The sequence below is a fragment of the Camarhynchus parvulus genome, chromosome 20 (genome assembly GCF_901933205.1).
Source record: "Camarhynchus parvulus chromosome 20, STF_HiC, whole genome shotgun sequence".
In the NCBI taxonomy this organism is placed as follows: Eukaryota; Metazoa; Chordata; class Aves; order Passeriformes; family Thraupidae; genus Camarhynchus; species Camarhynchus parvulus.
The window spans coordinates 5,691,675-5,706,784 of record NC_044590.1 but is presented as its reverse complement, the minus strand read 5'-3'; the positions used below and the strand labels follow the sequence as shown (position 1 = coordinate 5,706,784).

Sequence of the window (15,110 nt, the reverse complement as noted above, 5' to 3'; positions counted from 1 at the left end):
CCTTCCACATGTGGGGCTGCCCAAGAGTTCAGCTGAGAGCAGAAAGGGGAGTTTTCCACAGCAGCTTTTCTCTTACCAATAATGAAGGGCCACTGTTGAATTCCCATTTCTACCCTGAGGCCCAAGATCACAACTTCACTCTGTCCACTTAAAAGCTGGTTCTTAATGAGATTCTCAAACACAAAGGCCAGTTCTGTCTGTTTAAAGCAGCAGCGAGATCTGATTTTATATTCTTTACATTGATCTGCAAGAGGCAGTTCAACACATGGAAGTTTTTTACAGCAGCTGCTGAGGGAGGCTGTTTTTCAGGAGCAATGTTACCAGAATCCTGCCAAAAAGAAGAATGTGAGGATGGGGGAAAAGAGTGGGGCTGAGGGAAGAAAAGCTTCCCTGAGGTAGAGTGGTAGATGTGCCCCTCTAATGTCATAAGGACTTACTGCTCACTTTGTCACTGCAGCACAAGATCAGGAATACAAGTAATTTCTGCAAAGCCACTGAATGCCCTGTAACTTTGGGGGTTCTCTAGTGTTATTGCAAGGGATGCTACAGGAGATTAAATATTGATTTCTCTCTCATTTTGTCACAGTGGGATGGAATTTTTCATAGTCTGCAGAAGCTGTGCAGCTTTAAGCAGCTCCCTGATTTACTAGCTGGATGCAGCAGCGTGCTGAAGAAGCATCACATTTTTACAGTACAGGGTTTGGGCTGCTTTTTTCTTAAAATGACCAATTCTGCTTTCTCTGAAAGAAACTATCACTTCTAAATGGAGATTCCTATATGGGGAGATTGTAATATGAAGAGAAGCAGCAATGTAAAACTTTCTCCCAGGGCCTCAGTAAGAGGGGAAGCTGCTGCTCAAGTCCACAGATAATTTTGTTGTTCCTCCCTCCCTTTCTTTAGCCCATCACTTCTCTGTTGATATCTTCTGCCAGCACAAAATAATATTTCTTCCAGGCTAACAGAAGGTGAAAACAGCTGCTGAGCTGTAGATAATGTGACCCTCTATAAATTTCAGCAGCCACCAAATAGCAATTTTTGTTTATTTATTTCAGCCTATTGCCTCTTTTCCATGTGTGTGAATGGGAGGAAGGGATAATTCATTCCCAGGTTATGGTGCCATGGAGTGTTGCAGGCTGGGGCACTGACTGCCAGATGCCCTTGTCCAGCTGTGAAAATCATTGAGTGAACACTTGAAGGCAGGTTGGGGTTTTTTTATATCCTCTTCAAGAAGATGTGAAACAACAAATACATCCAACTTCTTTAAAATTTAAGTTTAAGGAGGGCTTAGGATCAGGAACATGGAGTTTCTGGTTTGAGCTCCTTTTTGTTGATGGAAATGCTGAATGACACCAAATTTATTCTACAACTGATCACTTGGAGCTGACTGCAAGCAGGAACCTTCGTTTTAGGATGGCATCACCCCCTTGGCTGCAGTCAGATGCATTCTCTGGGCTGCCACACTTCTCTAACAGGATCACTTTCCTTCATTCCCTAATGGAATTACCCTATTCAGTCCAGTTTTACCTATCCTTTTCTGATGAGATCCCATTCCTTCCTCCCACTGTGCCCTTTCCTGCATTTTTCTCAAGTCTCTCTTCGTCATGCCACTGAATTTATGAGATTTTAGAGATCTGAGGCTCCACAGAACAATGACATGAGCTGCTAAATTCAGTATTCAAACTGTGCACCAATCAATTGATTTTGGCAATCAAGGCACCACACTAATTATTTAATAATAATATACTAGCACTCATGATAGAAGATATGGTAAAGTCTTCAGTGCCTGAGTTTCTGTGTCAAAGTACTTACCCAAAGGATAGTAAATCACTTCTGGAAAGACAAAGTTGCTCACCTGAGGCTGAAAGAGAATATTTTCAGTGAGTTTTTAGGAAGAAAGGAGTTGAACTCTTTCTCCTCCCTGAACTGAAGCATAAGTTCAGGCACAGGTTGTGCCTGCTGGCACCATTCTCTCCCCTTGTGCTGCACAGCTCAGGACCTCAGCTCTGGGTTGCTTTTCTTCTTGTTTGTTCATTTGTAGTAACAGAATTCTCATCACTTGAGGCAAAAAAGCATTTTTGCACCAATAACTGGAAGTGCTGGCCAAGCCAGCTTTGACATTTCTCACTCAAGCTGTTCTCTCCAAGGCCCTGCACCACCTGCCAAGTACCCAGAGCATCCTGAGCATTTGTCAGCCCCTCCTGCCTGCTGAATCCTTTCAGTTTCCTGACATCACTCTCCAGATTTGTTTTGGAAAGCAGCACTGTGCAATCTCAATTATAAAGCAGAATAGCCTCAAAGTGTGATTTTGTACACAGGGTAGTGCTAAATCAAGAACCTGCTGGATGGCAGGAGGTGCTCTCTGTTTATTTAAAAGGTACAGGGACAAGCACTAGGTCTTCCTGCCTTTTAAGACTGTGTTTGCAAGGCCAAGCAGTGAACTGCACCTTTGTGAGGCTCCAGCCCCTAAAGCTGATCTGGCACCTCAAGTACTGCATCACTTCAGGGGCTTCAGAGCTTTAATTTGAGTTGTGGAGCCAGATTTTATGGACTTTCCTTCCCTCAGATCTCCCAGTAGAAAGGGCTCTATGTTAACACAGGGTGTGACTTTCATCAGATGGAGACCTCAGTATTGACAGGGCAGCAACAGGAGGTATTGGTTAATTGAGGGATCTGAGGCTCCAGTAGGCAATTGCTCACCTCAGTGGTCCCTGGTCAGTCTTTGGTGGGCCACTGTCTGCTGGCCAGAGGCACGAAGAGCTGTGAGCATTAAAGGACTTGTCCCCATACAGCCATCATCCCCTGCTGGCCTAAAGTGGGTTCTTCAATACACCAATATGTACAAGCACACAAAGAACATTTAGTCAAAAAGCCAAAGTCCTAGATTGGAACACTGGAATAAGAAGGAGAGGGAGGAAAACTCCTTTAGAATTGCTTTCCCACCTATCTTCTCCAAACTTTGACAAGCAGAATAATTTACAAAGGAAACTTAAACAGGAAAAAATTCCACTTTGTTCTGAGGAGAGAAAAAAACACAAAACAAAACACTTCTGCTTCTCTTTCTAGGTAGACTTTTTCCCAAACAAACAACATGAATTTGCAAACTCTTTTGATCATCCTGAAGCTGCATGTGTAAGAGGTGATGTTTCAGCCAAAAGCATTCACTCACCTTTACTGCTGCCTCCAAAAGTAGATCTGCTTATCCTGCTGCACCTACACCAAAAGCACATCACTGCAATTTCAAGCAGCTCCTTTATCCTAGAGATGACCCTTAGCTTTTTCAGTTTCTAACCACATTTTATGCAGCTCCAAACGCTGAGGATCCATAGATCTAACACTTGAGCCTAACTGCAGCATATTCAGGTCTGACACCTGCATTGCATTCTTTCCAGCCTTGAAGACTACTTAACCACATTACTTGTGAGCTCTCAATCCTATTCCTCATCTGTAGTCAATCATATTTAAAAGTCCAGAAGAGGAAAGAAAAATTTGTCCTCATTATTTCCACACCATTTCTGTCACATAAAGAAAGCCATTGAGTTCTTGTTCCACACTCACATCCTGGCTTCACCTTTTTTCCCCTCTTACAGGCCTGCGTAAGTGAAGGGGAGCCAGAGGATGGATGAACCTTGCACTCCACCAAAGGTGCTGCAGGAAACAGTCCCCTGGGGCCTGGATCTTTGGCAGAGGAAATGCAGGATGGTGAACTCCACTCCATTTTTTCGTTCCTGGTCTTCTTTTCAAACGCAATGAATGTACATCAAAGAACAGCCACACAGTTGGTTTTTAATCCTCCAAGTGCCCTGACGAACCTTTCCTACCACAGTCTGCTGGTACTGGCCCAGAAATGGCCTAAAGACCTCTGGCAGAACAAGTTCACCAAGAGCCTCTCTCAAGAGCTGCAGTTGAAGCTGGAGCTGCTTCCTTGTGCCATGGATCCAGAAAGAAGGAAGCACTGTGTAAAACCCTGGGACATGTCATATTTTCTGTAGTTAGTTTCCTCCCTTTTTTCTGAACAGAGCCTAAATCCCCTAACACAACTTCATCTCCTCCCTGCCTGCATAAAATGAGGTGGGGGCTCTTTACACTCCAGTTACTTAGGCATTGTTGGGTTCTGAGTTATAGGTGAGAACTTTTCCCTCCTTTGTGCCCCCCAGGCAGGACCCCCTTGCTCAGTCTCTGTAGGCATGGCAGTAGGCTTTTGTCCTGGAGCTCAGTGTGGCCTGACTCCTGTAACGCTGAACAGCTGAAAACCACTGCAGCCATCAGCTCTTCACTCAGCACGCAGCTTCACCCCACCTCCAACCAGCCCAGCCATTCCTGGAGCAGCTGTAGCTTACTCTGGGTCTGCCCAGCTACATTAAATTAACCCTGGTGTAGCTGAATCCTGCTGCAGGCCCTGGAAGAAGCCCAGTTCCTCATGGAGCACAGGTGGGTTTGCACCTGCCTTCCTCACCTAGAGCCACACCTATCCCATGGTAACAGCCTGCTGGAAGAGTTTCATTTGTGACAGGCTTTTTGAGGGGAGGGAAAGGGCTGAAGGGGGAATGCAAGTGTAATTAAGTTGCATTAATGAGCTGCAGCAGTTGATTAAAGAGAAGAACAAAACCAAGTCAGTTTTGTTAGCTGTGTCTCCCAGCATGTGAAGTGTCAAAAGCAGAGGAGGAGCAGTTGTCAGCCAGCCCTGGCATATTTGGGCTGATACTTCAAGTGCTGTTGTAATTCATTACTGTTTTGCCTAATTTGTTTGGGATTACTTGGCATTTTTTGAGAAATGCTTTTCAGAAGGGTCAAGCTTGAAGCCATGCTAGGGAGAAGTGTGAGGGAAGAATTAAAAACAAAAATAAAAACATTAAGTGCTAAATCAAAGACAGAATGATGCAGCTTTTTTTTTTGGTCTCATTCCACAGGGCCCAGGAAGCAAAATCCTCTTTTATAAACCCAAATGCATAAGCACTGAGAGGGTATTTTTTGCTTCTGTGCAACTTCTATTCCAGATCCTCAAACATCCTGAGTTCTGCTTGGGTGCAGCTGCAAGTAAAAATTTATTTTCTGTAGGGTGTTTTTTTCCCTTTTTTAGGCACCAAAATCCACAGTTTGACTGAGCAAAAGACAACTAGTTTCATCCTTGTTTAATACCTCAAAGAAAAAAGCTCAACCCTGACAGCTCTGCATGACAAAAGACAAGTACCTCCTCATTATTAACATTATGTTACCACCAAATTAAAAAATACCAGCGAAACACAATCTACTCTGCATTTTGAGATCACACACAGCAGTGTGCACACATTTTGAATGCTTTCTCCACTTCTCTTTTATTCACTTTCTTTATGGATTGCTCTCATTCCTGTCTGCCCACCTGATTGTTCCCTGGAAAGGCAGAAAAACAAAAAGAAGAATTCACATCCTCTATTCAATGAGATTTTCCCATTAAAGATTTCATTTGTTTGGCGCTTTTCAAATTAATCTTTCCTTTTCTCATTAAGCACCGAGTTCACACATTTTGGGTTTAATATGATTTCTTTTCCTCAGAGAGAGTATTATCAATCAGTTACCAGGAGTCTTTGTCAGCCTTGTTTGGGAGCAATCAAAATTCAGCACAGGTGGTGGAAAAAGGACAGTTCAGCTCTGAATACCTGAAACATTTTACTGGTACTTCCAGGACCCAATTCCTCTAGATGGTAAGAAGAGGGAACTTTAGGAATTGAGGTCTATGTGTTTTTAACACTACTCCTCCTCTCCCACTGACCAAGCTCTGATGCCACTTTCACCAATTAAACTGATCAAAAACCACTTGCCAAGCACTCTGAAGAGATAAAGCATCAAACTCCGCACTTAACAGCATTGCCCCTTGGCTTTCATACACGCTGATAAAGATCAATGAAATAAAAGTGTGATGACTGAGTCACTTCAGAACTACCACTCAATTGCCTGTGCTCATTGTAGCACAAAGCACCAATTAACAGAAGTAAAATTAACACCAAGCCCATGTTCAGGTAAGCCTATAATATGCAGTATCAATGACTGCCATTAATCATAAGAAAAAAAATGGGTCTGAGAAGAGACAAAGCTACCAAGAGTCATATTCCACACTTAATTATCTCCTCCAGGTTTCATTAGCAGAGCCATTCCTCCCAAGAACTCCTCTCATGGTCTGCTTGTGCTAGACTCACTCTGAGTACCTCAAGGTGACAGAGTGACCGTGCTCTGTGAGGGCCGGGGCTGCCAGTCCGTTGCACCCCACCCATTCCATGCCCAGCATGATCCAGGAGCAGCTGAAGGTGGTGGGTTCCCTTATCTCCAGTTTTGGAGTGCCCTCTGTTGGGGACAGGCATCGCTGGAGATGCTTCTGAAAGAACAACGTGGTACCTGGTTCTGAAGGGACATTTCCCTGCAGGAAAACAGAGCAGCTCCTCCCTTTCCCTGGGGTGGAAAAGCCATTCACCATTTTCACACCGTTCAATAGGGTTAGCCCCAGAAACAGCTGGTGCAGTTCCAGCCTTCCTTCAGTCACACTCAGGTGAGTTTGGGAAGAAGCAACACTGTCCCAGCACTGGGCTGGTGTCTTCCCTTCTCAGAATAGCATATCTATTTAAACTGTAAGTTTGTGCTGTATTTATAGAGGCAAAACAAAGCCAATGATATCCCGAACCCAGACAAGACATAATTTGGCATGGTGGTGGCATTCTGTTCCCTAGCAAAGCTGCTGTCTGGCAGAGACCCAACCAATTCCTCCAAGAGTTGCAGAGTTTAAACCACTCAAGTCTTAATTTCTCTCATCTTTGCCAAGAACTGTGCTAATATTCCCTTCTTCTGAAGGCAGGGATGAAGAGAGCTGCCCTCCCATGGGATCCAGAGATAACTGTCACCTTAAAGTGACTCACAGGCAAGCCCCTAAGCTGTTTAGTGACCAGAACTGGAACCAAAGGGAAGCAGTTCCAGAACCACAAACACACTAAAGAGCCACCTACCAAAATTATACAAGGAGTTCAGATCAAAATTATTCTGCATTTGCACAGTTTCATGTATCAGATCCTTATTCCCCTTCATCCTTATCCCTTCTTTTGCAGCTTAAGAGAATTCTGAGGAGCCATATTCTCCCCTGTGAGGGTTTTGAGGCCCTGGCACAGGGTGCCCAGAGAAGCTGTTGCTGCCTGGGGATCCCTGGAAGTGGCCAGGGCCAGGTTGGACAGGGCTTGGTGGAACCTGGGACAGTGGAAGGTGCGGAAGGGAGGCAGAACTGGATGAGTTTTAAGGTCCCTTCCAACCAAACCATTCCAAGGCTCTATGACCCACGTGCTGTCTGGTAAATTCCAAAGGACACTGATGGATGGTCAGAACAGCTGCTTTTCTTACTCATGCCCACGTAGCACTGAAGGACAGATGTTGTTTACAACCTGATGTCACTCCAACATCTTAGGACACCATCACACCCCTCCCCCAGTAGGGAATTGTACTAGAATCAGATACTCAAACCTCTAAGTTAAATAAAGGAAAAATTTTATTCCATGAAAAAGAACAGTTTATTTTTAAAAACTTATGTCATTTCCCTTCACTTAATAAGGGGTAGCTTGGATGAAACTTACTCTTTTTGGCTACATGATATAATATTTCATTTTAAATAAGAATCACCAGTTTAGCCAGCAAAGATATTTTCTAAAAAGCTATGTTTCCAGAACTGTTTTCTACCAGGATAATACCCAACAGCCAGGGAAGAGCTCCATAAGAAGCTTCCAGGAGACCATCCAGTGACCCTGAGCACAGAGCCTTCCACCAGGGGAGGTCAGCTGAGAGCAGAGAGCTTGGAGAGTTAGGCCAGACTTTTCCACTTAGTTATGCAAATTTGAGTATTACTGAAACATTACATCAGTTGTTGAAAATTCAACAAAAAGGGGAGAAAAAAAGAAAGACAGCAAAAAGGGGAGAAAAAGGTAGATTGTCCCTCCCCCACAATACATTGTTGCTGAGTATTCTAGTCCCAATGGAATGCATTTTGTACAAAAAGTACTCCCATTTTCAATCAAACTTCCTGAAGGAATCCCTAAGAGAATAATCTCTAGACAACTGCTAAGTAAGTGAGAAAAAACCAGAGTCTGCTGAAAACAGTCTTTGATTTCAACACAGAGCAAAGATTCACTTGAGAACACAAAAATGTGGAGAAGGAGAATCTCTGTCAATAAAAGCCTCATTTTGGAGGACAAAAGAGCCCAGCAGAGTTCTCCTGGAGCAGTCCTAAAGCAAGAGGTGATCAAACCAGCAGTTCTTCCTAGAAACACTGTGCATGGGAGACACATTCAGGGAGTTTTTACACTTATGCCAAGCCACCCGGCAAATAAGATTGGCTCCAGCAAACTATTTACTTATTTTCTCCCTCTGCTGAGTTATCAATGAGTTGTGTGGACTTATCTTTCCCCTTGGGTGCATCATGGCTCAGGACATGAAGGCTCTCACAGTGCCCCGGATGGCAGCTCTGCAGATGGGACACAGCCTCAAATTGAGGGCACATTCTTCACAAGCTACCAGGTGGCCACAGGGAACAAACACAACAGACACGTCTCTGTCCATGCACACTTTGCACATCCTCTCCTCTTGCAGGCGCCGGAGCTGTTCTTCTGTGCTCAGCTGAGACTCTACCAAAAAACAAAGGAAAAACCAAAAGCCCAAACTGTTAGTGTTTTGTCACAGCTCCAGAGTGCCAGTTGTGACAGCTTAGGAAGTCAAACTGCAACTTGCCCATTGTTTTGTTCAGAGATTGTGAAGATGGCAAAAGTACCTCTCAGGAAAGTTTCATTTAAGCAGAAAAACTGCAGCTATTATAGACTGGCTTATCTACATAAGGTTCAGCTTATCTACACTCACTGGACAGAGCAGGGACACAGATCAACAGCATTTACTGTGGTCATAAATTATCCCCATAAACTGATTTTTTGTAACAGCTGCTTCACAGGGGCACTCCAATCCCTGAATAAGGGCTCCTGTGCTCAGGTACCACTCTAACTAGCACACAGTCCTCTTCAAAATTTAAAAAATGAGTTAGCATAATGACTACTGATACTGTTATTCTAGAACTCCACCCAATTACGCTTAAGGTCAATTCCCCACACTGCCAGCCCAGAGTACCTGATTCCTTTTGCTGCACAGATCGTATTTCTTGTCTTGATGTTCCAGTGTCTCTCTGAACAGCACCTGTAGAACCAGAAAAGATGATGGTATTCAATGCTACCTCCTTTATTCCTCTCCTGGCAGTGCTGTGTGGAAGCAAGAAATACTCTGGACCTCAGTAGCATTTGGTTAATAATTTCTAATCTCAGCCTGGCATGGCTGATATTCTCTGTGGTGCTTCAGCAGCTATTCAAGTTCACCTCCTTGCCCAGGCCTGTCTGTCCACATCACATTCTCTCCTCAAAGGTGGCTTATCCATCACATCAGCTGGTCATTCCAGCTCCTGTGCTACTATTTGATCAAAATTTCAGTTTTGTGGAATTTTTTCCGTGTTAGCTACAGAAGTGGCAGACCATGCTGTAGAGGCAGGAGCTTTGGAATGGCACCTTCAACTTCACTTGGCAAACAGACTTCACAAAACAGATAACAAAAGACAGAAATTAATGAAAATATATCTTATCTAGACAAGAACTATGGATATTTCTAAACAGGTTATTGATTCCAATTTTAAATAGGCTTGGAGTGATTATCCATCCTAGGAGCTTTGCTTCAGATAACTGCCTCTGCCTGGATCACCTGTGAATTTGTGCACGAGCCTGCACATCATGGAGTGCCAGTTACTGCAAGGTCTGAGGGCAGCAGGAAACACCAAGGATATCCCCAGCACAGCCCAGTGCAGGCAGATCCAGCCACTGACATGCCAGCAACCACAGCTTCTCCAGGTTTCTTTAACTCAGGACCTCATTGCTCAGGCTCCCAAGGAAAGGCAGGCTTGGGGGCATTATCTCTCACAATTCCAGCAGACCCTCAGGACACCCCCAGCAGTGCTCCAGGTGCGGTGAGGAAGAGGTTAAACACCCCCAGCCCAGGTGTGAGTCAGGCCTACCTCTCCTCCCTCCTGCACTGCTGCTGGCCCCCCAGCCTGGCTGCAGCAGGTCTGAAATCAGCTCAGACTCAGACAGGTAGAAAGTCCCAGTCAGCGCAAATTTATTCTCTACCAGGTTTGCCACCCAGGTGGGGTCAAAGCCCATCTGCAGGACATTCTGCACTATGAGACTCTGATCCTCAGATGGATGAGCCAGCAATTTCCAGTTCCTCAGAGGATCTGTAAAGCAGTGAACAAGCACTTTACCAAAAAGGCAGAGCTTTGGGCAAAAGTGTGCCATTCTTTGAAGGTGTTCTACATAAAATGGCATTCATATACCCTAGAACACTCCTCAAGCTATCCACTTAGCTAGATTAACTCCCACATTTGTTTTTTACTTCAAATCATTACTCACAAGGAAGTTAATCAAAGCCAATTTCATAAAAGCCCAGACACTTATTTTGGATGGTTTATTTCACTTTATCAGTGAACAGTCTCCTGTGTTTGGCATCAGTCCAGAATCCTTATCTCTGTTTTCACATCCCAGAACAGAAGCCTCAGAACTGCTTTCATGAGCATCAAGTGGAACATCCCAATTGAAGCCGCTCCTACCTCAACCATTCATCAGTAGCAACAGAAGTAGGAAATTCACTGGCAGTCTCTTCAAAGGCTCAAGTTTTGCTTAAGCTTATGGGAGCCAAACTTCACCTACTTATATTTCTGGGAGCAACTGATAAATGGGAGTAAATCCTAGCAACAACATTTTCATGAACATCTAGATTCTCTGATTTCTTATCAAGCATGTTTAAAATGTTGTAGTGAAGGGGTTTACAGACAGACATCAACAGCAAGAGCATCAAAAGCCAAAGGTAAGTTAGGGAAGCACTCAAACTCACAGCAGACTAGATAAGTGTCTCTGGCCTTTGACTAAGAGGTCTCACAAGAACAAGAAATTTTGTTTCTTGAGCTAGAGACCACTTCCTAAAACCAAAGTGAAACAGCTTCTAGAATATCATAACATCTCGCAAGCACCATGTCTACAGAAGGCAGAGCAGCTGAGGTGGGCTGGTGGAACTCAGACTACACCACATTCACCAGAAGATAGAACACCATGAAATTACAGCACTGACCTCGGGAAGGAGAGGAGTCTTGCTCAGTCTGGTCCCAGGAATGTCTCTGAAAATGATACAAAAACAGAAGCCTGTGTTCAAAACTTTCCCATCGACCAGACCTAATCCACTACACACAAAATGTTCATGACTCACAGGAGCCAGCAGGGTGCCAGAAAAGGTTGCCTGAACACTGTTAACAAATTCTCTCCCCCTTGAGTGCAGTAAAAATTCACACCTAGGAGCAGAAAAGTTGAAATACATTAGTACAGGCTCCCCCAAGTGCAAGTAGCCATTTGAAATTTAGAAGCAAAGGGTATTATGGGCAGTGAGCAAACCTCTATATATCCATTAAAGACAGGGTATCAGATGTTTCACCTGCCCACCTCTTGCACAAGGCTGACAGTAAGAGGATCATGATCCCTCCCCCTTAATTCAGTCTTCATTTTGGCCCAAGATGAGCTCAGCTGTAACACGCTTTACAGTAGACCACGGAACTGTGATGAGAGAGCAGTTCACAGGAAAGAAAAAAGAACTGCTGCAGCAAACCAAGGCTTAAAATTTCTTCTTGTACCTCAGAGTAGGAGTAATAAAAGCTCTTCTTTGATGCCAAAGAAAGTTATTTTAATTGAACTCTTAGATGGTGAACTCTAAGTCAAATTAAAGAATCTCAGGTCTGAACTGTGCCATCCCACCAGAGTTTGAGCATTTTATTTTGCTTTTAAGGTGAGAGGATATAAACATTTCTGTCCTATGAAACAAAGTACGAGTGTGAAATGCATGACCTATCTTTTGGGGTATTTGTTAGCCAAGACTGACTTACTCTGGGTACCATTTAGCATGTTCCCTCCAAGGATCATCTCCTAAGGACCAGCTCCTCACACCTCCATCACAGTAAAAACACCTCACTACATCTCCTCGTCCTGAAAGGGAGAGCAAGAGATTATTTGACACCTGAGACACTACATGCCCTACACTAACCCTGGGTGAGACTCAGCACAAACACAGGCTTTGGACAGAAGAGAGGAACACATGACAATTTACTGACACAGTGCACATTGTACAGGGGCAGGAACTCAGTCTGAGCTCCCAGAGCTGGCTGAGAGGATTCCAGAAGGGGATCACAAGCTCACAGGCAGCATCCACAGGAGCAGCTAAGCTCCCATGCACAAGCCCCCCAGCCAATCCCCCTGCCTGCCTTTGGAGCAGAGCTGTAATTAGTTACACCTGTGAACACACTTTTCTCACTAACCACAATCTGCCATAGTGCAAATATTTCCTCTGGCTGGTTAATTCAGAGAGGAGTATTTCTTCAGACCTGTTACCTAACCAGCAAAGCATTCTCAAAGGGAAAGAATAACATTATATTGATATTCACATGCATGTGATTACAATAAATATTGCCAACTTTCCTCAACAAAAAAGGTATCTGATTTCTGTATTTCAAATGAAGAGTCCTTAGAGGAACAAGCCACAGGCAGAAGGGCTGACTCCATACAGCTGTCACTCAGGTTTGGGGTTTTGAGAAAAGGCTTCAGTGCAAGACACAGCCTATCCAAAACATGACACACCAAGCAAGCTCCTCAAGTCCTTTTAAAAATGCAAGGAATAAATACACTCAATGCATCTTAAAGCACAGACTTTTCTGTCCATAAAACATCTGTTTAAAACACATCACCTTTTCCTCTCCTGCTGACAAGGAGGTACTTACTAGTGGACCCCCAGGACCCAAACAGGAGTTAAATGTTGAAATGAATTCTGCACAAGCAAGAGCAAGAGAAACAGCACAGGCAGAAGGAAGGATGTGGTTTTTAACTACAATACATGTGCATACACGTAAGGTATTTGTAAGAGCAATAAAACAGTGAAACTTTCAAAAGTTAACTTGAATAAGAGTCAAGAACATTTCCCCAGGGTACCTACCTGTGTAAAAGAACCCTGCTCTAGCCAGTTGCTCTGGATGCATGCTGGAATTTTGTGGCCAGTTCTCAAATGTAGACAGTCTCATCTCCTCTGTCACCATCTCAGGGTACTCTGGCTCATTAGGCATGGCTGTCTCCTCACTGACTATCCCCTGCAAGACACTCAGGAACTGCCCATCCACAGTGTCAAAGATCTCCTGCAGGGACAGCATCTCCTGGTTCCCAGCACTCTCCCCACGGACGTATTGACAGGAAGGGAAGAAATGCACGTGCTCTATTAAAGGGCAATCACCAGGTCTCCAGTCCTTCAGGACACCACCACAACAGAAACACTGCACTTCATCCCCGGGGCCCACGTAGAAAAATCCAGCATCCACCAGGTCCCGGGCAGACACGGGGGCAGCGCGGGGCCACTGCTGGAACGTCCTGAGCCTGCTGGCCGCGCTCCTCATGCTGGAATTGAAGAGCCTGCAGCGAGCAGCCCTGGGCTCTGGAGGCTCTGCTGGTGCTGCATCCCCCATGGCCGTGCTCTGCAAGAGAGGATGGGAGAGCCCAGGGCAGTCAGCTGCATTCCCACCCCGTGGTATTATTCCCCATTCCAGAAAGCTCCTGCTCACAACAAAGCCCAGCTTGTTTGGGAATGGCAGCCCAGTCACAGATCTGGTGCTTCTGTACTTTGCTGTTGGACTTTTGCTGAGCCTTCACTGGTGTCTGATGGGAAGAGTCCAGAGCTTTCCAAGGCCCTCTGCCAATTTACAGGAAAGATGAAACAGAGAGCAGAGGGCAAAAAAACCTGTACTCTCTCCCAAGCTGAACCTTTGGCAAGACAAATCCCCAGCCATTTTGCTAAGCCCTTAAACTAGCATGAAAAAGGCTCTGCTTTTTATTCCCTAAACCAGGCATGTCATAACAAAACAGAGAACAGCCACACCCAAACAAATAATGTCTCAATCTCCCATTTACAGCCAAACACCACACAAAAAATCACATTTTTTATGTTTTTATTGTCATTATTATTAAGCAATGATTATCTAGAAACAGCTCTATAAAACGGAACTTTTCCAAACCATGGCCTAAAATAATTAGGTACAGTTTCTATGAGGTGATGTCCTTAAATCAAGGATTTTCTAGTTTTTGTCATATTCTGCCTGTGCTACTTCCATGCAAGAGGAAGAGTGAAATTAAAGAAGTTACCAAGTGCTTGATTCTCCAAGCTCTCACCCTGCTTACGGTAACAGCCCTTCCCTGGGGGATTAAGCTGAACTGCAACTCAGCCACTGCTTCCAACAATTTCCCTATGGCTGGCAATGGCACTTGCAAAAGGCCCTACAGTGACACAATTGAGGACCAGGAACAATTTAATTCCTTTGGAGAGAAGTCCCTACACAATGTGACTAAGTGAAAGTTGCAATCAACTCCCTTTTTTAAAATTAAGAGCCCTCCAAATCCCTTCCCACCTCAATAGGTGAGTTCAACTCAAGGAAGTGCAACTTCCTATTTACTGGTTATCAGGGTTAAGCATTATTAGAGCACAGATCCCAAGACATCACACAGGAAAAGAAAATATAAATACACACTGTTATAAAGTACAATTTTTTGAGACTGGTACAGCACATTAAAATAATAGATAACTAGAGCAGTGCACAGTAAAATACAAACAAGTGGAGACCATAGATCCAGCAGCTACTCTGCAGCAAACACCATCACAGAGATTCTAAGAGGCTTAGAAAACACTCAGGCCAGAAGCATCTCTGAAGAACTGTTTCTCTTAATTAAGGGCTGCAGCACATTTAGGGAGGGAAAAAAGCTTACAGGTCATTTTAGTCACAAAACTCACAGCTGTCCTCCATAGGTATTACATATTTAGTGAGATTTTAAAGCAAAATCAAACTTACTCAACCACTTGCCTCTCATAATAAAAGGTAGCAAGGAAGAGAAAGTTCATTAGCAACCAGAATTCCCCTTCTATAATGACAGGGACAGAAACCAGGGCTGGAAGAAAAGGCTCTAAAAGTCTCTTTCAGAAACTGTGCTTTATTTAATACAATAAAGAAG

The 15,110-nt window shown here is 44.2% G+C and overlaps 2 protein-coding genes across 3 annotated transcripts in view; one reads left to right on the top strand and one right to left on the bottom strand.

Annotated features, from left to right (window-relative positions):
* Nucleotides 1–4,866, top strand: part of NKAIN4 (sodium/potassium transporting ATPase interacting 4) — a 50,792-nt gene extending 45,926 nt beyond the window's left edge. For both annotated transcript variants that reach the window (XM_030963139.1, XM_030963138.1), the window contains one exon: nt 3,588–4,866. In XM_030963139.1, coding sequence (XP_030818999.1) covers nt 3,588–3,601 — 14 coding nt within the window. In that variant the 3' untranslated portion in view covers nt 3,602–4,866. The remainder of the gene's footprint in view (nt 1–3,587) is intronic.
* Nucleotides 4,867–8,427: 3,561 nt separating this feature from the next.
* Nucleotides 8,428–13,576, bottom strand: BIRC7 (baculoviral IAP repeat containing 7). The gene is made up of 7 exons (XM_030963130.1): nt 13,057–13,576; nt 11,957–12,056; nt 11,290–11,371; nt 11,155–11,200; nt 10,046–10,264; nt 9,118–9,183; nt 8,428–8,627 (listed from the first exon to the last, which is right to left on the bottom strand). The coding sequence occupies exons 1-7, from the start codon at nt 13,574–13,576 to the stop codon at nt 8,428–8,430; spliced, it is 1,233 nt and encodes a 410-aa protein (XP_030818990.1).
* Nucleotides 13,577–15,110: the final 1,534 nt, after the last annotated feature.

Coding starts and splice junctions, on each gene's coding strand:
- BIRC7 (XM_030963130.1), bottom strand. CDS start 13,576: ATGGGGGATGCAGCACCAGCAGAGCCTCCAGAGCCCAGGGCTGCTCGC. Junction 10,265..11,154: donor AGACTCCTCTCCTTCCCGAG/GTCAGTGCTGTA, acceptor ACTGCTTTACAG/ATCCTCTGAGGAACTGGAAA. Junction 9,184..10,045: donor CAGTGCAGGAGGGAGGAGAG/GTAGGCCTGACT, acceptor CTGGTTCTACAG/GTGCTGTTCAGAGAGACACT.